This window comes from Hyla sarda, chromosome 2, assembly GCF_029499605.1.
Source record: "Hyla sarda isolate aHylSar1 chromosome 2, aHylSar1.hap1, whole genome shotgun sequence".
Classification (NCBI taxonomy): Eukaryota; Metazoa; Chordata; class Amphibia; order Anura; family Hylidae; genus Hyla; species Hyla sarda.
Window position 1 is genome coordinate 437,372,485 of NC_079190.1, and position 25,091 is coordinate 437,397,575.

Consider the following 25,091-nt stretch of genomic DNA (forward strand, 5'->3'; position numbering starts at 1 on the left):
ATTCCAGAGTTGGAGCTAGTTCTGGACTATCAGGACTTGGGCTTGCTAGCAGAGACACTGGAGACCTGGAAACCGGGGTGTAGACTGGTGCCAATGGTGACAGAACTAGAGCTGGTAAGGCAACTAGGATTGGTTGCACCGGCGCCTGGGATAACATGACACAAAAGACTGCAGGTTGGCTGGGAGAGAACATGGGGACATCCATGGATGGGTGGATCCCCTCTCCTGGCACATACTCCCTCGTAGGTCTGACAGCTGGTGGAGGAGATACAGGAGGTTCAGGCAGGCCTTCCTTGAGACATTACTTTATCCAGTAACAGTGGACGACTTGCGGCTCATACTCAGTTTTCTGGATCTCGTACACATCACAGTCTGGGTAGGGTATGGTTCCATTTCCCAGATGGAAAGCAGCTTGTGGGTCCTCGAACATTTCCACAGCCAGACATTGTCACCTAACTGAAGGGGTTTGGCAGAGGCATAACGGTTATAGTCTTGCTGTTGCTTTTGCTGAGCCTCACCCATCTTTTTGTTGACAATCTCATCTGCTTCCTGGATTCTTCTTCGATGGAAGCTTGCAGAGTGTTATTGAAGGGAGCTTGAAGTCCAAACGTCCGGTCCTTTGGCAGCTGCTCATGCCGCCCCATCATCAGGTAGAAAGGGGTGTATCCTGTGGAACAATGGACCACATTCTTATAAATTTCCAGCAATTCGGGCAACAATTGAGGCCACTCTTAGTGTTTTGACACAGATGCTGCCAACAGCATGTGAACAAAAACTTGATTGATGCATTCATACAGCCCGTTTCCTTGAGGATGGTAAGCAGTAGTCCGGAGTTTCTCACAGGCATGGAACTGACACAGCCCCTGGAAGAGTTGGGCCACGAAGGCCATTCCTCGGTCCGTCACGACAGACTCCGGGCAGCCAAGGGTTTGCACCCAATTGGAATAGAACATCTGAGCAGCTGTTTTGGTTGTCAGGTCTTTGACAGGCACTACGGCAACTCACTTAGAGTAGTCCACAAAGAAGAAGTGAGAACTGGCACTGTAGCAGCTAGTGGCAATCAAATGAACACACACCTGTATTTGACCACGGGGAACCTCACCTAGTCCTGGTGCATGGGGTGCAGGTACAAATCCAAGCAATGGAATAGATGCATAAGAAATAAAGGAAACTGCACTCACCAATCAGTGAAAAGGAATTCTTTACTGTAGTCCGTTAGGCATTAACAGCAGTGTAACAGGTATTGCAAGGAGCGGAGGCAGAGGTGGTTACGAGACAGTCAGCTTGTGGAAGCACAATTACTGTGTGAAACAGTTCTGTCCCGTAACCACCTCTGCCTCCGCTCCTTGCAATACCTGTTACACTGCTGTTAATGCCTAACGGAGGACAGTAAAGAATTCCTTTTCACTGATTGGTGAGTTCAGTTGCCTTTATTTCTTATGCATCTATTCCACTTAGAGTAGTGATCCACCATGGTGAGAGCATATGTGTACCTGGACTGGGTAGGAGACAACTTGACATGGTCTAGCACGACCAACTTCACTCTGGATAGAATGGAGAGGTGCTCTTGCATCCTTGCACATGTTCTTGGTAACGTTGCAGCCTGCACACTCACTGCCCCATTTCTCGATGTCGCACCACATCCCAATCCAGTAAAACTTTCGTCTGACAGTAGCCTCGGTCTTGTGGACTCCAAAGTGTCCCGACTGATCATGGTATGCATTGAGGACCATCGCCGCATTTCTTCGGGGAACCAAAATCTGATGAAGTCGATCACTAGAGACCGGATCCAAAGAATTTCGGTACAACAGTCCCTTGTGCACGAACAGTCTCTTCCTCTGTCGCCACAGCTGCTTCGTAGTCAGACTCGTAGTCACACTGGGCCTGATGTAGACGAGATGGTACCTTTTTCATCAGAAGGTAGTCCAACAGATCCCCCACTATTCGACTTTTGTCTTGTAGAGTCTTCCACGTATATAGGTCTTCTTGAACCTTCTCGGACCTGGGTTCTTTGTTCTCTGGGGTGGTCACAATATTCTGACTCACAAACTTCTGGTAAAATGGGGGCATCTCCACGTCTCCCCATTTTTCTTCGACAGGTGGTTCTTCGCCGGGGGTCATTCGAGACAGTACATCGGCATTGACATTTGACTTGCCGCTTCTGTACTTGATGGTGAAGTTGTAGTTGGCCAATATGGAGGCCCATTGCTGCTCGATGGCACCCAATTTGGCAGTATTCAGATGGGCCAATGTGTTATTATCTGTTTAGACAGTGAATGATGTGGCAGCCAAATAGTCCTTAAACTTTTCAGTCACGGCCCATACAAGGGCAAGGAATTCCAGCTTGAAGTAGCTGTAGTTTGCATCGTTCTTTTTACCTCCTCACAGGTTACAACTAGCATAGGCTATCACTCGCTCTTGCCCTTCTTGGACTTGGGACAGGACAGCTCACAGACCTTCAAAGCTGGCATCAGTATACAACCGGAATGGCTGACTGTAATCTAGATACGCCGGAATGGGTGGTTCTGTCAACAGGTGTTTAAGAGCTCGGAACACTGTCTCTTGCTCTTTGGCCCATTTAACAGGTGGTCTTCCACTGTAGTTCTCCTTCACCGTACCCCACAGGAGAGCTTTGAGGGGTTCTGCAATCTGAGCGAAGTGGGGAATGAAGCGACAGTAGTAGTCGGCAAATCCCAGGAAGCTCCTGATATCTTTCACCGTGTGCCAGTTCTTGACAATCTCCACCTTCTTAGGATTAGGCTGGACTCCCAAGATAGTGTACCTGATGTTTAAGCAGATGACGGTTTGATCTTCAGCCCATGCTTGATCAGGACTTGGAAGATGTCTGACAGATGACTGAAGTGCTCCTGGTAGGACTTCGAACACACGATGACACCGTCCAGGTACAATAGGACACTTTGAAAATTCAGATGGCCTAGGCACCGCTCCATCAGACACTGGAATGTAGCAGGGGTATTACATAGCCCAAACAGCATATTCTTAAACTCAAACAGTCCCATGGTGGTCACAAAGGAGGTCTTCTCTCGGTCCTCCATGGCCATAGGTACTTGCCAATATCCTATAAAAAAAGAAACAGACAACGGAGCAGTCCTACTAGGCTAAGGTAAAAGAGAGACAAAAGGAAGTTCAGAAGATAAAAAAAGCAAAGAGATTGTGTCTAGCATAAAATCACATTTATTGGTGATAAAATTACATTTATTTAAAAACTATGAAGTGAGGTCTTCAGCAGGGCCCTTGCTTCAGACAACTCACAGTATAGAAACATAAATAGATAAATACTCAGAGATTTCATATATAAATTACACTAAATCACAAGGGGGGTTACACTTGAACTAAATAATGTACTTAGTATATGGGACAAGTAAATACTGCGCTCTTGTGCGCACAAAGGTACAGTCTGACAATTGCTTAACCAGGGTTATAAAGAGGTAAGTAATGTCACAAGTTCAAATGGTGTAGACAATGATGTTAGAGTTAATCCTGTATTGGTTTATAAATCCAAGTTAAGAGGGGGTTTTGCAGCACTGGAGACTCACTGTTATGACCCCACTGAGCCCTGTCTGCGCAGGGTAGATGAAAGACAGCGTGTATCAGCGCTTAGGCATAAATCTCTATACCCCAGCGGCACGGAGACACTGACAAGAGGGGGCTGTGGCGGCACAACCTGCCTCTTACCGGATCAGTTGGTAAGTTTTGCGGAGTCAATCAAAAGAGCGTGGCGGCATTGCAGATCATCCGGCCCTGTGTCTCTCTACCCTGACGGCACGGGGAAGAATGTGAGAGAGCAGTGGAGGTCCGGTGCTGTTGATCACTTGCCGGCAATAGGTTTAAGCTGCTTGTCAATGGCTCTGCTGGGGCAGTGGCGGATTCCAAGTTGTCCCAGTACTTGTGCAGGTAAAGTCTTTTAACCATACGTGTTTTGGTGAGCCTTGTCCCCTTTTCAATGGTGCAAATAAAAGACTGAATGGACATGGTTGAGAACTACAGCCTTAGATAGCAGGTTTGGAAGACATCATTCAATTACAGTGTAACACCAGTTTTTTTGAATTTCTTTCCCGGGGATAATTAGACTGATTTGAGTCTGCTGTGATTGCTTGGACACATAGACGTGGAGAAAAGATGGAAAAAGATAAGAAGAAGAAGAAAGAACAAGATAAGAATTTTGTTAGATAGTATATAGAGATGGGTTAAAAGAAACTGCGATCAAATATATCAAAAGGTAATAAGTGTTGCAATATAAAACAAATAAATTTGTATCTAGCTTAATATGGCAAAGTTGTTATGTGTATATGAAAATGATTATCTGTATAGGAAATTTGCTGGAAGCAGGTTAGCCACAGATTCATTGGTATGCAAAAGCCCAGAAAACTGTATATGTTTAATTGGTAATAGGGTGGGGATATATATATATATATATATATATATATATATATATATATATATATATTTATTTATTTATATATATATTTTTTTTATTAAAATGGTTTAAAAATGTTAAAAATATTTTGAACTTGGAGAAACAAATGTACATATGTGCAGGAGACTATAGTATAATGTGATATCGTATTGTGGAGTTTTGTAGATGTCCAGTGTGTAGGTAACGTACAATGAAGAAATATAAATACATAAAAAAAAATATAAATTATAATAATATAATAATATGAAAAATTTGAAATGTAAAAAATTGATTAAAAAAATATATATTTTACATTTCTAAAATAATTATATATATATATATATATATATATATATATATATATATATATAAAATCTGAATTAAAAAATCTATAAAAAAATGTATTAATATATACGGCAGATATACTAAGTATGATTCACAAGAAACCAAATAATTCTAACTCAGCGTTTAGGCCTTTGGGTTCAAGGCTACCAAATTCATAAATTTTTCTTGCCTCCACTCTGGACATCTGTGTAACATAATTGCCCCCTCTCCAATTTCTTTTGATAGATTGGATTGCGGCAGATGGAGTTGTGATATGCATGAAAGTGAGCCGATAGGGGGTGCTTGTCGTTACTTTTCCTTATGTTATAAATATGCTCTGCAATCCTGGTTTTTAAAGCACTTTTCGTTCGTCCAATATATTGTTTTTGGCAGCTGCATGTTAAAATGTAGATGACACCCTTTGAATTACATGTTAAAAACTGTTTTATCTCCCATTGGAACGTATTTGAAGTGGATGTCACTTTGTCTCTTTTCTTCATGAATTTTGTGGCTTTACAACATGAACAAGTGCCACATCTACGGAAACCTCTAACTGACAGTCATGTGATTTTTCACTCCGTCTGTGGTGTATAGTAGGGGTTACTTGGATGCTCAAATGAGGTGCCCTTGTAAATATAATTAGTGGTGTGATAGGAAAGGATAGCCCTATGAGTCTATCTTGTTGTAGTAAATGCCAATTTTTTGAGCAGATCTGTCTAACTTTTTTGTATTTCTGGTTAAATGGGAGAATTAGACGAGCTTGATTGTCAGTGAGGTTAAATGGGAGAATTAGACGAGCTTAATTGTCAGTGACTAGTGACTGGGTCTGCTCTTGGAAAAATGTATTCCTGTCTAATGTTTTCTAACAACCTTGTTCTTGGAGGTTGTTAGAATTTTGGTTGGATAGTTTTTAGCTTTAAATTTTTTTGTGAGGTCATGTGCTTCTTTCTGGAACTGTGCCTCGTTGGTGCAATTTCTTTTTAGTCTCCTATATTGGCTCATGGGTATATTGAGGAGCCATCTGGGTAAGTGGCAGCTCGAGAACAGTATATAGCTGTTCCACAACGTGGGTTTAATGAAAGTGCTGCATGTTAGTTTAGTTGGAGTGGAGGTGATCTGGAGGTCAAGAAATTCGACACATGAACTACTAATATGTGGAGTAAAATTTAAATTCCATGTGTTGTTATTTAAATTAGCAATAAAAGAATTGAGTTCTTCTGCGGACTTATCCCAAATTAAAAAAATATCATCTATGTAGCGTCGTCAGAGTACCAGGCCCTCACCAAGCTTTGGGGTTATGTTAAGGTGTTCCCAATGGGACATAAATAGGTTGGCATAGCTTGGTGCGAACCTGGTACCCATGGCTGTGCCGTTAATCTGAAGGTAATATTCTTCCTCAAAATAAAAATAGTTATGTGTTAAAATATGTTTCATAGCTTTCAAAATAAAATATATCTGCTCAGGTAAAATGTCAGCATTTAAAAGATGATATTCCACTGCGGCTAACCCTAAGTCGTGTTTAATGACCGTATATAGTGAGCTGACATCTAAAGTGGCTAGTGTATATGTGGGATCCCAGGGAAATTGCTCAATTAACATGTTAGTTTAGTTGGAGTGGAGGTGCATGTTAGTTTAGTTGGAGTGGAGGTGCATGTTAGTTTAGTTGGAGTGGAGGTGAACCCAAAGGCCTAAATGCCCCCTTTGCCCCCTGTCACCCATGTACACTCTTCTATACCCCTCTGTCACCATGTAAAAAAAAAAAAAGTGAAGAGCCCAATAGGTTTGCTTTGCAGGTTTAACGGTGAAGAATTGTGGCTGGAAGAAATTGTCATTTCAGATGGAGAAGAAAAGGAGAAGAAAAGGGAACGACGCTGAATAGAGAAGACGTCATTGATGAGTTGCTGTCTAAAGCAGCACTGTAATCTACATACCCACAGATAAATAGATATTGTGCATTTTTTTTTTGCTCGTCAACTTCGGTAGGGGTGCATCGCAAAATTTTTATTTTCGGAGGGGTGCCCCGAGCCGAAAAAGGTTGGGAAACACTGCTGTAGACGGTATAATACCCAGCAGTCAATTCCTAATAATCTTTGACCGAGTGTAATTTTGGGTTTAGTACACAGCTATTGTGTGCTGCAGCATTTTTGTGTGCTGCTGGTGTTGTGCAAAAAAAAGTAGTGTACTATTTTGTACCTGTTAAACTCTCAAGGGCCTAGATACTGTGAAAGTCCAGTCAAAAGTACTCACCGGCTGGTGTTCTAGACAAATACTGTTTTAAGCGTAGTGAAGCATATTGTACTCCCCTCACATACGCATTAAGTATGTCAGGCAGAGAAATGCCAGGACGTGGACAGGAGTGGCAGAGGCCTAAGTTCATCAGGCAGAGGTCGCAGCAGACAAGGGGTGAGTGGCAGCAGGAGTCGCAGCGAGAGGCTTTAGCTCCCGGTATCAGCTAGCGGTCGTGTCTCGACCAGCAACCCATCTTCCGTCATCGATTGGTTAACACGGTCATCCACTTCATCACAAGTGACTTCTGATACCCCCAGTCAACAGTCAGTGGGTTCCTCAGACATAACCCTCAGTTGGCATGGCCCAGGAGCAGTCCCTGTCCTCCCATTGCCTTTGTCCTATGCTAGTCCTCCTAAGTGTCCCTTTTTCCAATAAGGCCACATGTTGCTAGTGGGAGCATTCTGTGTGGCTTAAATGTCCTACCATCGCCTGCTGCGTCTCCCATTGAGCACAGCAGTGGATTTTGATGATTTTCGGCTTGAGTGTATGTGTCGTAGTAGACCACCCCTCAGACAACCATTAATAACCTCATTGACTGCATGCCAAGTTGTGTAAGTAGGTGTCTTTCTGCCTGCGACACTCATATTCAATACTGAATAAACCTTTTTTTTATCATTTGCATTAACATGTCTATTGATCCTGTGATTTCCATAATTCCATAGCTTTACCTTCTTGGTGTTGCAGTTTCCCATTTGAATACCATTTTATTAGCACACATAAGCAAAAACCAATAAATGACTTCAGAACACCAATTTGTAATCCCACCTATAGTCGCAGCTGTGAAATAAAAATGTGCAATATATATATGTATGTATATATATATATATATATATATATATATATATATATATTTGTGTGTTTATAAAAAAATCACCACTTTTTGCAGCCTAAATATACTAACTTATTTTTCTTCTTATTTCAGATCTGTGTATCCTGTGGATTACTTCAGATTTGGTAGACTACGATGACCAGTGTTTTTTTTTTTTGTTTAAGATTAATAAAATGGTTACCGAGGGCTTGTGGGTGAGTGTTTTTTTTTTTTATAAAAGTTTTATAAATGTGTTGTGATTTTTCAAAATTTACTTTACAAGCTTAGTAGTGGAAGCTGTCTTATAGACGGAGTCCATTACTAAGCCGGGGCTTAGCGTTAGCCCCAAAAACAGCTAGCGCTAACCTGTGCCTAGGCGGTAACAGGCTGATGTTGTTTAGGCTGGGGAGGGCCAGTAAAAATGGTCCACACCCACCTGGTAATGTCAGGCTGTTGCTGACATTTTTTTTCAATAAATAATTAAGTATATAAAAAAATAAATAAAAAAAAACACATAGGGTTCCTCGTATTTTCATTCTCAGCCAGATACCAACCAAGCAGCAACAGCCTGACGTTACCGGGGAGGGAAAGGACCATTGCTTCGGGCCCTTCCCAGCCTAAATAACGCCAGCCGGTTACCACCTAGGCACAGTAGTGCCATGTTTGATGCTCCGGGCTTGTTGGTACCGGCTCCTTCCAGCACCCCTGGGGCAGTGGATACCGGGGTAATAATTGGGGGTTAGCGCTAGCTGTTTTTGGGGCTAATGCTAAGCCCCAGCTTAGTAATGAATTCCATCTATAAGACAGCTTCCAATACTAAGCCTGTAAAGTAAATTAAAAAAAACAAATAAAAAAAAACACGTTTAAAACAACTTTTATTTAAAAAAAAAAAAAACAATTCCCACAAAATCCCTCGTTAACCATTTTATTAACATTTAACAAACGAACAAAAAAATGCTGGTCATCGTAGTAATCCACCAAATCCGAAGTAGTCCACAGGTTACACGGAACTGAAATGAGAAGAAAAAAAAGCATGGAAAATAGGCTAGTACACTTACTGTCACCCGCCCGCGCCGCACGACTACAACTTCCAGCATGTTTCACTGTAAGGGCTGGTGGGAGATGTCCTCACTGTAGTCATGCGACGGCAGGCTGGTGGGAGATGTGCAGGTGGGTGACAAGCAAGTCAGGGAAGCTTGTCACCCGCACGTACATCTTCCGCCCACCAGCCGCACTACTACAACGCCCAGCATGCCATTACAGTAAGGACATGCTGGGAGTTGTAGTGGTGCAACGCAGGCGGGCGGAAGATATGCACACGGGTGACAAGCTTGTCACCCGCCCGCACATCTTTCACCCACCTGTGCTGCACCACTACAACTCCCAGCATGTCCTTACTGTAAGGGAATGCTGGGAGTTGTAGTAGTGCGGCGCGGGCAGGTGGAAGCCAGGGAAGTGGGCGGCTTGTGCTCCGCTCCCTGGCTTCCCAGCAGGGAAAATTAAGTTACAGCACTGTAACTTCATGTTTCCCTCTGGCAGCTGTGATTGGCCAGGAGGTCTGGACCAATCACATGTCTGCCCGGGAAATATGAAATTACAGTACTGTAATTTTATATACCTGTCGGCCGGCTACGCTCCCCGGCCACCCACCCACAAGCTGTTTAGGCTACAACTCCCAGCATGTCCTCACTGTAAGAACATTCTGGGAGTTGTAGTCCTGCAGTAGCTTGCGGGTGGGTGGTAGATGTGGGTGGTAAAAGTCGCACTTGTGACTTTAGTACGACTTTTTGTTAAGCTCCACTTCCCGCCCGCTACTACCACCCACCCACTAGCTACTGCAGGACAACAACTCCCAGCATGTCCTTACAGTGAGGACATTCTGGGAGTTGTAGTCCCAACAGCTTGTGGACTGGTGGTAGATGTGAGTGGGTGCCGCATCTGCGACTTTTTGTGCGACTCTTTAAAAATGTTGCCAAAGGCAAGTTTGTAAGCCAGTCTGACCTGGCTTACACTTGCGACTTTTTGAAGGGGGTTTTGCTTATGTGCGACTTTTGCACTTGATAAACTCCCAAAAACAAAAAATTGCTTAGGTAGGGCTGCCTGGTATTTTTTTGCTTACCTACAAAAGTCGCACAAAAAGTTGCTTACGCGCACGTGCAACTTTTTGTGCGACTTTTGTAAGCAAAAAAACTCCCTTGATAAATCTCCTTCTACATCTTTAAAGATAAGCAGTCACCGCTGTGATATCATGAAGCTCTGTAAATGCTCCAAACTGGCCACCAAAACGGAAGGAACAGAGAAAGATAACGGGAAAAGGGGACCATGAATCGGGGACAGGTAAGTATGGTTATCATCTGTGTTACCCGCATTGCCTGCCTGTATCAACAGGTTAGTGCAGTGATACTGATGGCAGTTTTCTTTAAGACTAAAAACAAACTGCGTTTAAGTTTTACATCACCAGTATTTATGGGCTTTTGGCCAAGAACGGTGTGTACTGTGACAGACAGTACTGGGTACATTCAATTCAATGGCTTGAACAAGAACATTCTGTTAGAATACACTATTTTAACGGTACCCAATAGCATAGTCAGCTGTGCTACTGACTTCGGTAAAATAAATGTATACTATCTTAAAGCTTCCTGAACTGAATCATTGTGTGACTCCATTCGGGCTATTGAAATGTATGGTACTGACTGCTGTCTGCCCAGTAAACATTGGCATCCTGTTTTTGATGTGATGCCCATAAATACCTCTAAAACACTATACACAGTGTATTTCATGCCTAACAATATCATATACGTTTTCTAATGCAGTTGGGTTATGTACCATACATCCTGAACACATGCATACATTGTCATTTAACATAAATGCAGAGCTATATTTACATAGATACAAACTAGGTACGGTGATATAAGGGGGAGCTTGAATTCTGCTTGCGTTTACGTATAGCCTGATTACTACACCAGGCATCGTGTTTATGTAGTCATGTAGTAAAGCTAAGAAAAATTGTACCATAAAAAGATAGATGATTTTATTCTTTACTCTAAATACAAATAGCTAATATACTTAGCTATTACTTATACAAGTATAATTGGATGGAGGTGCGCTAAAAATAAATCCTGCTCCCCTACCCTCATCCACCACAGCTGCCATTTATATATTTTCTGCTCCCTACTGCTGAGTGGGCAGTTCTTGCTGACATAACTCATCTCCGGCTGGGATTGGAGGCTGTGGTGCTGTTATTAAAAGAAACTGGCTCTGCTTTTCTCATTCTTAAGAAATATTTAAAAGGGTACTCCGGTGGAAAACAAATGTTTTCAAATCAACTGGTGCCAGAGAGTTTTACAGATTTGTAAATTACTTCTATTTAAAAATCCTAATCCTTCCAGTACTTACCAGCCGCTGTATACTACAGAGGAAGTTGTGTAGTTCTTTCCATTCTGACTACAGAGCTCTCTGCTGACACCTCTGTCCGAGTCAGGAACTGTCCAAAGTAGAAACTAATCACTATAGCAAACCTCTCCTGCTCTGGACAGTTCCTGGCACAGAAGGTTTAAGAGTTTTAAATTGAAGTAATTTACAAATCTGTTTAAAGGGATACTCCGCCCCAGGACATCTTATCCCCTTTCCAAAGGATAGGGGATAAGGTTTCAGATCGCGGGGGTCCCACCGGTGGGGACCCCCGGGATCTCGGCTGCAGCACCCTGTTGTCATTTCTGCACAGAGCAAACTCGCTCTGTGCGTAATGACGGGCGATACAGGGGCCGGAGCATAGTGACATCACGGCTCCGCCCCATCGTGATGTCACGGCCCGCCCCCTCAATACAAGTCTATGGGAGGGGCATGGCGGGCATCACACCCCCTCCAATAGACTTGTATTGAGGGGGCGGGCCGTGACATCACGAGGGGGCAGAGCCATGACGTCACGATGCTCTGGATCCTTTGGATAAGGAATAAGATGTCCTGGGGTGGAGTACCCCTTTAACTAATCTGTTAACAAAAAAAATTTCAACCAGAGTGCCCATTTAAATGCTACCCCATCCATACATACAGTGATGGATTAATCAAAAGAAGTAAAAACAAAAAGTAGAGGGATTTCTTGTGGCATCAGGTTCTTGCTTACATTGATATAGTTGCTGTTATTTAAAATGTATATGCTTTACTCCATATCCTCTCCCCAAGCTCCCTGTTTCTCTTCTCAACTTCCCTGGCCCCTTGATCCTCTCACCACCTATGTTCATAGTGTAACCGCACCAGCCGAAATGTAAGTGTGCAGCTATGGAGCATAATACCAGATGAAGGTGCAGTCGGATCCAGAGGAAGAATTTAAAAACTGTATCCCTGGTGGATCGATGCCATAACCCATTTATTTCAATGAGGAGAGTCATTTTGAGTCACTGGTAGGCTCATTTTCTGACCGTATGTGGCTTTTTTCCCAGACAAAAAACCCAAAACAGTTCTCTGCTGCAGTTTTCAGTCAGGGACAAAAACCGTTCCACTCATTAAAAATATAAGGGGTATGGCTCGGATCTACCAGGTATATGGCAGCAGGTGGTTTATGCACCCTAACTCAGAATCAGTACAGGAGTACTGTAATTTTACACAGTAACCCCACTAACAGAATTTTGAGTACAGCTCTGGAGTATAAGGGTAGGGTCACACGTAACGGATCCGCAGCGTATTTTACGCTGCGGATCCACCGTTGACCCGACCTTATAGTGTGCCTCCAGCTGTTCTTAACCCCACAATCCGCCACTACGAGCAGCCAGGGACAAGCGAGCCGCAGTGCGCATGCGCATGGTATTTAGACATTGCGGTCATTCCGAGATGGCTGTAAGTACACTGCGAGTGGCGCGGCTACCCGCAGGTCCCTGTTTGGCTGCTGTTATTGGTGGATTGCCACTGCGAGCAGCACACGGGTTGGGAACAACTGGAGTCACAATATAGGATCGGGTCACCAGTGAATCCGTAGCGTAAAATACGCTGCGGATCCGTTATGTGTGACCCTACCCTAATACAGAATGTAACTCCAGATCAGTACAGAATAGGTTACATAAAGTATGTACACAGTGAATCCACTAGCAGAATTGTGAGTGCAGCTCTGGAGCATAATACAGGATAAGTAGTGTAATGTATGTACACAGTGAACCAACAAAATAGTGAGTGCAGCTCTGGAGTATAACTCTTTTTAACAAAAAGTAACCACTAATATAAAGTACAATATGTCATGAATGTCACTTTGCTTAGTAAAAGCATTCCAAAGTCATCACTACATAAAGAGACACATGTCAGATTTGAAAAATGGGGCTTGGTCATTAAGGTCAAAACAACCCCACAAACCAGTAGTTACATCTTGTACACTCCAGAACTGCACTCACTATTCTGCTGGTGTGATCACTGTGTACAAACCCTTCATTACTTATACTGTGCAGATCCTGAGTAACATTCTGTATTATACTCCAGAACTGCACTCACTATTCTGCAGGTGGGATCACTTATGGAATTTATCAACGGGTTTAGTCAGGTTTTCTTTACTATAATTGTTGCAAAATTGTTGCAACTGCGACTACGCGATTTTTCGTGCGACATTTTGACTGGAAAGCAAGAAAAGCAAGTTTTCCAAAAATTTACTACGTAGTAATAATTTTAAAATGGACTACGGGTAGTCAGGTATTTATTAACTGCGACAGTCGCAACTGCGCAAAAAAAAAGTCGCAACAGGGTTAAAAATTGACTAAATTTACTCCAGCTCAAACATGGAGCAGAAAAATCTACTACCAAAGTAAAAAAGGAAAAATTGCTTACGTTAAAGAAAATTATCAACAGGCTGAAACCAGTTGATAAATAAGTCACACATAAGCAAAAAAAAAGTAAGGAAAAAATTACTAAAAAAAAGAATACATAAGCAAAACATTGATAAATGTCCCTCACTGTGTACAAACACTACATTACTTATACTGTACTGATCCTGAGTAACATTCTGTATTATACACCAGAGCTGCACTCACTATTTTGTTGGTGCAGTCACTGTGTACATAAATTACATTACTTATCCTGTACTGATCCCGAGTTATATCCTGTATTATACTCTAGAGCTATACTCCCTATTCTGCTGGTGGGGTCACTGTGAGCACACATTACATTACTTATCCTGTACTGATCCCGAGTTATATCCTGTATTATACTCTAGAGCTATACTCCCTATTCTGCTGGTGGGGTCACTGTGAACACACATTACATTACTTATCCTGTACTGATCCTGAGTAACACTCTGTATTATACTCCAGAGCGGCACTCACTATGCTGCTGGTGCAGTAAGTGTGTAGATTGCATTACATATCCTGTACAGGGGATTACATTGTAATGTATATGCACAGGTACTTCACAGCTGCAGGGTAGTGAGCGCAGCTCTGGAAGTATGAGACCAAAGTATTACTGTTCTTGCCGGTGGCGTGGCATTGTCGGTGCTCTTTTCTCTCCACCTCCCATGAACTTCCTTCACTCACCCCACAACCTCCCCGCACACGCCTCCCATTGTAATGCCTCTGTAAGTGAGGTTTGCTAACCTTGCAACAGGCTTAGCGAATTGTGTACTGTGTGTGTGACGGTTCGGGGAGGGGAGAAGGGTCAGTTAAACAGAGGAGTGAGGTGTGTCAGGGGAGGTTCAGAAAAGAGGAGTGTCTGGAAACTGGCCAATCCTGCCCAGGGTTTTTCTACCTTGGCAAAGTTTACTACTCTTGCAGTGCATTGGCACACAGTTGGCATTAATGTGGCAGTACTGGTGGTCTGAACCAATGGCCACCATTACAGATTTTTTTTTTTTGTACCACCAGGAAAACTGCTCCGTACCATGAGGGGACGCATACCCTAGATTAGGAACCAACCACTGAGTTGGAGGGAGGGAGTGGGGACCCAAACCTGTTCGATCTTATTCTCTTTGCAATTAAGTGGAGAGAACCTGCACAGGGCTCGCCTCTACAGAACTGCATTGTTAGGTTAAATTCATCCTATGTCAATATACATTTTATATTTGAATTACGTTATAGTGTGGCATATGTCGGAGGCATCTGTCAGATGTATACTTCGTCCTGATGTATACTTGTAACATGAATTGCAAAAACAGTTTATATATTGTAAATGTTTAGCAAGTAGGAGGTGGGGAATGGGCTCAAGGGTCATAAATAGAAGGCGGAGCCAGAATAGCTGACATCTCTTCTTTCTTGCTGAACTGATAATCATTCTGTACCATCCTGGTCGAAATTTTTATATTTTCTTTTAAAGAATCCACACTGTAAAAACAGAGGTAAATGTTCATTAGAAATAGCATATAACATTTTCAATGCCCACTAAACAATCATCTTCCTGTTATTTCTGTGAAAATTACATGTGTATAATAAGCAGCATGAGACGGCGGATATATCAATCCCTTCTGATCTGAGAAATAGCAAATGTAGAAAATACATAAATGTAAAAAAAAAACAAAAAATATGAAAAATCACTTGCTGCCTTCTCTCCCAAATTTGAGATAATAACTACAGTGACCACTCGACCTACGATGGCCCCGACATACGATCATTTCAACATACGATGGCCTCTCAGAGGCCATCGCATGTTGAAGGCCGCATCAACATACGATGCTTTTGTATGTCGGGGTCATCGCATAAAAGGCTATCCAGCAGCGCTGACTGCTTCAGCTGCCACCGGATAGCAGTTTATGGTGCCCCGTGTGGTCCGCTGACGATCACTTACCTGTCCTCGGGGCTCTGGTGCGTCCTCTTTGGGATCCCCTGCATCGACGGCGCTCTCCATCGTCATCACGTCGCTGCACACGCCGTCCCGTCATCAAATAGGAGCAGCGTGCGTAGCGAAGTGATGGCGGCGACGGAGAGCGAGGATGCCGGGGGAAGCAGAGGCCTTGCAAGAGCGTCGGGGACACCAGGGGACGCGGCAACAGCGATGGAGGGCGACATCCAGGGCAGCGGTGACGAGCGGTGACGGTCCGGAGCGGCGGGGACAGGTGAGTACAACTTCCTATACCAGTGGTCTTCAACCTGCGGACCTCCAGATGTTGCAAAACTTCAACTCCCAGCATGCCCGGACAGCCAACGGCTGTCCGGGCATGCTGGGTGTTGTAGTTTTGCAACATCTGGAGGTCCACAGGTTGTAGACCACTGTCCTATACTTTACATTGCACGGATCCCTCAACATACGATGGTTTCAACAAATGATGGTCCATTTGGAACGGATTACCATCGTATGTTGAGGGACCACTGTATAGAAAAATCTACTCTGTGTCTCAAGAGAACAGCAGCTTTGCCCTCCTTCTTTTTCCAGGTCTATTTAAGGCTATGTTGATACATCGCTTTTTGAGGCCCCTTTAAAGCCTAAAACACACCATTTTAGAAATTCTTCAAATTGAATGTGGGCTGTTTTTTGGCCCTTTTAAATGCATTTCTGTTTTTGGCTGATGTGGCAGCCATTTTTTGGTTTACAGTAATAAATGTTCTAAAATACATGCCATAATATGGATGTACAGTGGGGCAAAACATTATTTAGTGAGCCACCAATTGTGCAAGTTCTCCCACTTAAAAAGATGAGAGAGGCCTGTCATTTTCATCATAGATATGCCTCAACTACGAGAGACATAATGAGAAAAAAAATCCATAAAATCCCATGACCAGGGGATCATCTAGATCCGCTCGCCAAATGCAACCCACCTCCTTACAACATGACACGGAATGCTGCTTAGTGGTAGCAAAGGCCACAGCGGACTAAATTTTATTAACCATTTAACATAAATATATATAAATATTCACATTTAACATAGAAAATGCACGGGGTAAAAACACTAACCCCTTCATAACCATTATAACGTGCAAAACAGACTTAACCCCATAGATGCTAAACTGCCAGAAGAAGGAGGGACCTGAAGGCAACCAAATCCTGTCCTTCTCCTACTGAGCACTTAGTCGCCTCATCCCCTGACCCAAGGGCCCCGTCTTTGGAGAATATACTGCCACGACCAGCTGGGTCCCATCCCAGTTCCACCAGGGGCCAGTATAACCGGGCAGCTGCCACCGTTTTACCAGCAATGCCTCCAAGTCCCCCCTTACTATTCCTGCCACTGCGACAAGCTCTCCATGCTCACACACAATATAGCCACCACCCGAACCCTATAAACACGGGCGGGCAGGACACTTCTTCTTCTCCCTAGGACACACTAAGACTTCCTCTTCCTGTCCACTCTCTTAACCCCTCCTGTCTCCTCCCCTTTATCTTCCCGCTCTAACCATTAACCCCTCGTTAACCCCCCTCACAAGCTCCTCATCCAACCCCTGTCATGTGCCTCCTCCCATTCTGTCCAGTCCGGGGGGCTCTCTTTGTCAGATTTTTAAATCATTTATTTGCAAATTATGGTGGAAAATAAGTATTTGGTCAACAACAAAAGTTCATCTCAATACTTTGTTATATAACCTTTGTTGGCAATGACAGGGGTCAAACATTTTCTGTAAGTCTTCACAAGGTTTTCACACACTGTTGTTGGTATTTTGTCCCATTCCTCCATGCAGATCTCCTCTAGAGTAGTGATGTTTTGGGGCTGTCGATGGGCAACACAGACTTTCAACTGCCTTCAAAGGTTTTCTATGGAGTTGAGATCTGGAGACTGGCTAGGCCACTCCAGGACCTTGAAATGCTTCTTACAAAGCAACTCCTTCATTGCCCGAGCAGTGTGTTTTGGATCATTTTCATGCCGAAAGACCCAGCCACGTTTCATCTTCAATGCCCTTGCTGATGTTCTACTTTGGTTTCATTTGAGCATATGACATTCTCCCAATCCTCTTCTAGATCATCCAAATGCTCTCAAGCACACTTTAGATGGGCCCAGACATGTACTGGTTAAGCAGGGGGACACGTCTGGCACTGCATGATTTCAGTCCCTGGCGGCGTAGTGTGTTACTGATGGTAGCCTTTGTTAGATTAGGCTGGGTTCACATATGTCCAGAATCCGGCATTGGTGAACTCCGCCTAGATCTCGACGCAACTGATGCCACAACTGATTACAAGTTGTCATCAGTTTTATGGCATCTGGCATCTTGCATTCCCCTGTCAGGATTGTGAACTGTCCCATTCAAATGAATTGGATCAGTTCTAGCATCATTTTCTCTCCGGTGCACACCGGAGGGAAACTGTACCCGACGCCTGGTATATGTTAATCCAGCCTTACAAACAATTGTATTAAATAGGTATTAAATGATTTTAATATATAATGCTAGCCACGCAAAAAAGAAAATAAATCCATGGTCTTCACAGGTCCCAATGCTTGGAGCCCCAGATCAAGGGAGATTATCAGTGGTCTTGTATGTATTCCCTTTTCTAATTATTGCTCATTTTCACACCAAGCTGCTTGTCTATTGTAGATTCAGTCTTCCCAGCCTGGTTCAGGTCTACACTTTTGTTTCTGGTGTCCTTCGACAGCTCTTTGGTCTTGGTCATAGTTGAGTTTGGAGTGTGACTGTTTGAGGTTGTGGACAGGTGTCTTTTATACAGATAAGTTCAAACAGGTGCCATTAATAAAGGTAACGAGTGGAGGACAGAGGAGACTCTTAAAGAAGAAGTTACAGGTCTGTGAGAGACAAAAATCTTGCTTGTTTGTAGGTGACCAAATACTTATTTTCTACCATAATTTGCAACTAAAAGTCAGACAATGTGATTTTATGGATTTTTTTTCTCATTATGTCTCTCATAGTTGAGGTATACCTATGATGAAAATGACAGGACTCTCACATCTTTTTAAGTGGGAGAACTTGCACAATTAGTGGCTGACTAAATACTTTTTTTGCCCCACTGTATATTGGTTTGTAATGAGACAAAAATATACTTAATTTTGCTACTTTTTTGGGTGTATTTTCAGGCATAAAATTAGATTCATCAAAACCTGTGTAGAGGAAGAGTGGGGTTTTTATAAATCTCCCTGTAAATTTTAGGAAAACAATCCAAAAATGATATGTCAACATAGCCAAGTGACTGTAGAAGATGGCCCCCACCTAATGTTAGCAGTGCAATAACAGGAAAACTAGAACATAAGGTTGTGTCAGAACCTACACTAATTAAATTGATCTTTTTTTTTTCACTTTAGATTTATCATTGGTTTGTACATGTAGTGTTCCTTTACAAAGGTCCGCTAGCTATGAGTGGAATTACACCACCTGTAGAAGGATTTCTTTTCTACTGATGAATTATAATTTGTTACTAAACTTAAATAGGTTATTTGGCACCATATAGCTCAGCATAAAAATGAATTAAACTCGCCTGTCCCCATCCCTATTGCATCCATCAGTCGTTGCCATGTCCCATTGAGCAATGCCTCTTTGTTTTATCTTGATGCAAAGTAAATCACCAGCCTCAGGCAGTGATTGGCTTAAGAGACATTTCCTGAATGCCAAGATAACCGAATATAGTGCTGCTCAGTATGAACATGGTGGGGTATCAGGGCAGTTTAAGGGGTACTCCAGCTCTAATACATCTTATCCCCCATCCAAAGGATAGGGGATAAGATGTATGATCTCAGGGATCCCGCAGCTGGGGACACCCCCCCCCCCCGCAATCTGTCATTGCCCCTACTGCAAATCGCTATGAGTCTTTCTGCATATCATAGCAGATATTTCTTTACTTTGTCATCCATTGTCATATAGGAATCCTAATTTATTTTATTTCTTTTTCACCAATTATCTGTTACTCACTATTTATCAAAATCATGTTCATAAGCTAACCATTATTACACCATATATTCTCTATGTAAAATACATTTCCATCCAATACCTATTCCTTGTTTTGTTACAATTTGACTTTGAACTCCAATCCCAAATGCAACCAAGTTCAGTACACTGATTGTCATGCACTTGCCATGAAAATGGTATAAGCAATCACATCCACTCTCTGGCTACAAAATTCTATGCAAAAAGGAACATCGCTATCATTATCTTGTATTCCACATAGGCTGCTGAAGAAAGGATTTCTATCCTAAAACACGTCCAGCCAATTGATTTATTTTAAACCTACATTGCTGCCTTTTACTACTATTAGTATTTCAGTTCTAACTGCCTTTCCTACATCTGATGTGTAAAAACACCAACATCCTGCCAGGCATCCACGAGGTCGCTGTCCCACCTGGCCCATCTCCTATCACTTATCATTCTACCTATTGGAGCGGCGCAGTCCGCGATTCTACCAACAAAGCGACGCAGATCGCTAATCTCCAGGAAGCGGTGCAGTCCACAAATCATTTCTACCTTCCAGATCTCCCTGTACCTGCTACCAGCTAGTGCCGCCTGCGCGAACTAGCGAATCCCCATCGGACAGTTACATTGCGGGGAAAGGACTCACACAGGAGCGGGTAAGATCTATCTTGTTTTCTACCTTCGTATAATCAGTCTATCTGTTCGGCAGCTAACAGAGGAGCCTGCCAGTGGTGCACAAAGGGCATTAACTGTTGCAATTTTTTGGTTGTTATCCACTTTACCATCAACAATCTCACTTGCGGAGACTATAAATCCCAGCATGCCCTACAAATACCGGCAATAACAGTCACTACCCACATTTGTTATCTACTATACCACCAACGATTATATTAAGTGGGTAAATGCTATATATGGATATTTGCTAAAGACTTTACCCACAAAGACTACAAATCCCAGCTTGCCCTAAAAAGTACTGTTAAAGCAGTATCACACAAAAGGTTGTTACCGTTCTAGGGCTGGTTATATTCTAGATCCCAACTCATTCTGAACAAATTAGATATACAAAAGCAGCATTTCATACATTCTTATTGTTTTATGAGTGTATTTTATACAAATTATTATATGTATTGGTTGTGAGACAAGGGCCCTGTGACTACACCGCCTAGTTCACCAATATCTTAATAAATGTGTTTGTATTGTATCCATTTGTTACTTATTTGCATAGAATATTATCCAATTTACTTACTATTTTCCAATACCATTACCTATATACCTGGTTCTTTTTTATCACATATTTTTTATATTTTTTCCACTAATTTCATTTATATAACCTAGAGGACTGAGATATCTTTTGTTTTCTCACTTTGTCTATACACTCCCGGGGAGAGTCCATCTCAGTAACCTCGGTTTTATTTAGAATATGTGAGCTGCACCTACCCCATACCTAAATCCAAGAATTGACTGCCATAGAGACATGCCATAAGGTTTTTCCGAGGCCCAGTCATGGCTGCTTTTCAGCAAGAACCTGTGTTATTTTTCAATGGAATCAGACTGTTTGCAAACAAGTAGGTGGGAAATTTTTCCCAAGGTTTATGGAATACTGTATGGAAAAGTTGTGGTGGGGAAAACACATGGCAGGACTTTTGTATTAGCTGACAAAACAGAAGCCTATTTCCATCTTTGCTCGGGGATCTGTAAGAAAACCACCAAATTTCTGCTCTTTGTCTTCTGGACATGGCGTCCATTGTTTCTGCATGGCGGACAGGGGAACGCAGCAAGCTGCATTCCCCTGTCTGATGCCCTCCGGCGTGTCCAACCATCAGGTGTCAAAATTGAGACGCTGGAGGATTTTGAACTGTCCCTTTCAAATAAATTGGACCAGTTCTAGCATAATTTTCTCCAGAGGGAAACTGTGCCCGATGCCTGACATATGTGAACCCAGCCTTACAAACCATTGTATTAAATTGGTATTAAAAGATTTTGAAATACAATGCTAACCAAGCAAAAAAGAAAAGAAATCCATGGTCTTCACAGGTCCCAATGCAGCTGCTTTCACCTACCCTGCCACTTGTCTCTTCTGCCTGCTTCCATGATGAAGCAGTAGATCACAACCTGCCTGCTCAGCCAATCACTGTCCGAGACAGAGAACTAGTGCACTAGTGCAGTCAGTGATTGGCTAAGTGGAAGCAGGCAGAAAAGACAAGTGGTTGTGGACTGGAAGGAGATGCATTGGGAGCAGCGGGAGACCAGGTGGGTAAATATGGCTTTTTTTTCTTTCCGTAAGACTAGCATTATATAAATAACGAATCCTCGATTACTTCTTTAAAGGACTTTCAGAGAACGTAGGTAGAGATTTTCTCTGTTGCCTATAGCAACCAATCACAAGGCAATACTTTGTGATTGGTTGTTAAGGGAAACAGAGGCAGTCTTTCTTTTAGTCAGCTACATAAATCATTAACCCTTTCATTTGACTTATTTAACACAACTTACCTTTACAAGAATGATAATTATAAGACACAGAAGCACAACTCCCCCAACAGAACTACCAATGAAAACCGGCAGAATCGGTATCACTTTAGTTTCAAGAATTTTAATGGATAACTGAAAAAGAAAAGTAGAGAAGAACGTTTAGACATTGAAGGAAATTACCACTTGTTCAGAAATTACAGAAATACATGAACATAGAGGAAATTCCAAACACGTTAAATAAAACATAACCAGGGCTGGATCAAGGACTGTGGAGGCTTCAGGGCAAAACCTTCTCTACTATGTCCAAATAATACTACTAAACAGTGCACCAAATAATGACACCACAATATCCAAATAACAGAGCTATATAGTGCCTAAATAATAATCTTATAAATTACCATTATAATACGAACACACACTGGTTGAATAACAACACTGATAGCAATACCCAGGCCAATGGTTTCCAACCTTACTCCCTGTGATAGGGAATTGTAACACAGCTAACCTTTAGTAAAGTCTTCTAAGTATATTTCACCACAATGAGCCAAGCTTTTCCACAGTATTTCTTTTACTAAAACTACTCAAGGGGATTGTGTCAAAATCCAACACAACCAGCCTTGAAAGTAAACTTCTCACAACCCTGAGTTATAAGGAATTTTTTTTGTATTGGTGTGCGCAGAGAATCTCAAGTAAAAGTTGTTCCTGTTTTCAAGTTACCGTATTTATCGGGGTATACCACGCACCGGCCTATAACACGCACCCTCATTTTACCAAGGATATTTGGGTAAAAAAAGTTTTTTACCCAAATATCCATGATAAAATGAGGGTGCGTGTGTGCGCGTGTATACCCCGATATACCCCCAGGAAAGGCAGGGGGAGAGAGGCCGTCGCTGCCCGCTTCTCTCCCCCTGCCTTTCCTGGGGTCTAGAGCGCTGCTGTCGGCCCTTTTCACCCCCTGGTTATCGGCGCCGCTGCCCGTTCTGTCCCCCTGACTATCGGTACCGTTGCTCCATTGCCGGCGCCGATAGCCAGGGAGAGAGAAGCGGCGCTGACAGCCAGGGGGAGAGAAGGGGCAGCGGCACCCATTGCCGGCGCCGCTGCCCCGTTGCCTCCCCCCATCCCCAATGGCATAATTACCTGAGTCGGGTCCGCGCTGCTCCAGGCCTCCGTCGTGCGTCCCCAGCGTCGTTGCTATGCACGGCGCGGCGCTCTGACGTCATGCGCCGCGCCGTTCAGCGCATAGCAATGACGCCGGGGACGCACGACGGAGGCCTGGAGCAGCGCGGACCCGACTCAGGTAATTATGCCACCGGGGATGGGGGGAGGCAACGGGGCAGCAGTGCCGGCAATCGGTGCCGCTGCCCCTTCTCTCCCCCTGGCTGTCAGCGCCGCTTCTCTCTCCCTGGCTATCGGCGCCGGCAATGGAGCAACGGTACCGATAGTCAGGGGGACAGAACGGGCAGCGGCGCCGATAACCAGGGGGTGAAAAGGGCCGACAGCAGCGCTCTAGACCCCAGGAAAGGCAGGGGGAGAGAAGCGGGCAGCGACGGCCTCTCTCCCCCTGCCTTTCCTGGGGGTGTATCGGCGTATAACACGCACACAGACTTTAGGCTAAAAATTTTAGCCTAAAAAGTGCGTGTTATACGCCGATAAATACGGTACCCACATCAAGTTCAAGGCAGATACCATTACAGGTATACCAACACCAAGACGCCACACCCCAGTGTACCCCAGGGTCAAGGACTTTCCTAATTGTGCACACCCAAAAATAGAAAAGTTGCATGGGTGACGATCCTCTTTACCAAGGGTACAACTACCACCAGCTGCCCTGGACAACTACTATTCTACCTTAGGCACCACATATGTTTACACATATTTTACACACTGAGGATATTATGCAGTATATGTGAACATACCCTTTAAATGTACCTGTCACCAAATAAACTGTTCTAAACTAACTCAGGCTATGTTCCCTAACTACTCCTAACACCCTTCCAGCCCTTTAAAAAGCTTTAAAAAGCTGTGGATCATACTTTTCTTCTTGCTCGTATAGTGCAATTTCCCAGCAGGACAAAGTGGGCATTTCCAGCAGGCATGACATAACTGAAGCCTGCTGGGGGACAACTTCCACCCTCACATTGTTGCAGCATTGTGATGAATAGAAGACCCCAAGCTCTGTGCATGTTTCAGTCTGTGCAGATTTCAGTGAGGCTCTCCTTCAATTGTCAGTCTGTGTGGCTTTCTGGGAGAATCTGTGGAGCTTTAACTTTCTGTGCAGCTGTCAATCAAGCTCAGTGCAGAGAAACACTTCCTGAGTTCGGACTCCTGCCAGGCTGGGAGGAGACCGAACTCATTGTATTAATTGTGGCAGGGAACAGAACAGAGCCACCTAGTGGCCATTTTTCTATTACATTTTAAACATATTTATGTTGATAATTTTAAAAGCAAGTGAATGGGAAAGTGTCTGCTAATTACACAAGGAACACTATGTGGTGACAGGTACTCTTTAAAGCATCTATTCTCAATATATGGCAAATTGTACATTAAATAATTTCAACACAATGTTATGAGTTGGTGTTAATTCTTCATTCACATTTACATCGGAAGCTCAGTTGCAGATTCAAATTAAATAACAGGACAAAAAATGCTGCATGCATAATTTTTTGTCTTGTTAGAATTCTGCAAGATGATAGACACCAGACAGAAATGCTATGGACCCCATTAACCCCTTAAGGACACAGCTCGTTTTGGCCTTAAGGACACCGGCAATTTTTGAGATTCGGAGCAACTTTGTGTAAATGCTATATGTGGAGTGATTTAGGAATTTCATTTTGCAGCAGTAACCAATATATCAAATGCATATATATATATAAAAAGTAGCAAACCCCTCAAAAATACTGCAAATCTACACCATCCCTAACCTGGCTTACAAATGTGCCTTTGGATAGCATTTAAAAGAAAAGGTGCACTTTTTTTCGCAACAGGGTAAAAGTCACAGAAAAATGGAGAGGACGAAAAACACTAAATGATGTTCTGAAGTGATTTC

General features: G+C 43.1%; 1 protein-coding gene across 7 annotated transcripts in view; it reads right to left on the reverse strand.

Annotated features, from left to right (window-relative positions):
* Positions 1-8,723: 8,723 nt before the first annotated feature.
* The window catches only part of ITGAE (integrin subunit alpha E), a 179,621-nt gene continuing 163,253 nt past the window's right edge, over positions 8,724-25,091 (reverse strand). For 6 of the 7 annotated variants that reach the window (XM_056559190.1, XM_056559189.1, XM_056559191.1 and 3 more), the window contains 2 exons: positions 22,067-22,177; positions 12,900-15,127 (listed from right to left, as the gene is read on the reverse strand). In XM_056559190.1, coding sequence (XP_056415165.1) covers positions 15,074-15,127; positions 22,067-22,177 — 165 coding nt within the window. In that variant the 3' untranslated portion in view covers positions 12,900-15,073. Of the gene's footprint in view, positions 8,849-12,899; positions 15,128-22,066; positions 22,178-25,091 lie in introns of those variants that run through there. The other variant, XR_008889048.1, reaches the window with a different exon arrangement.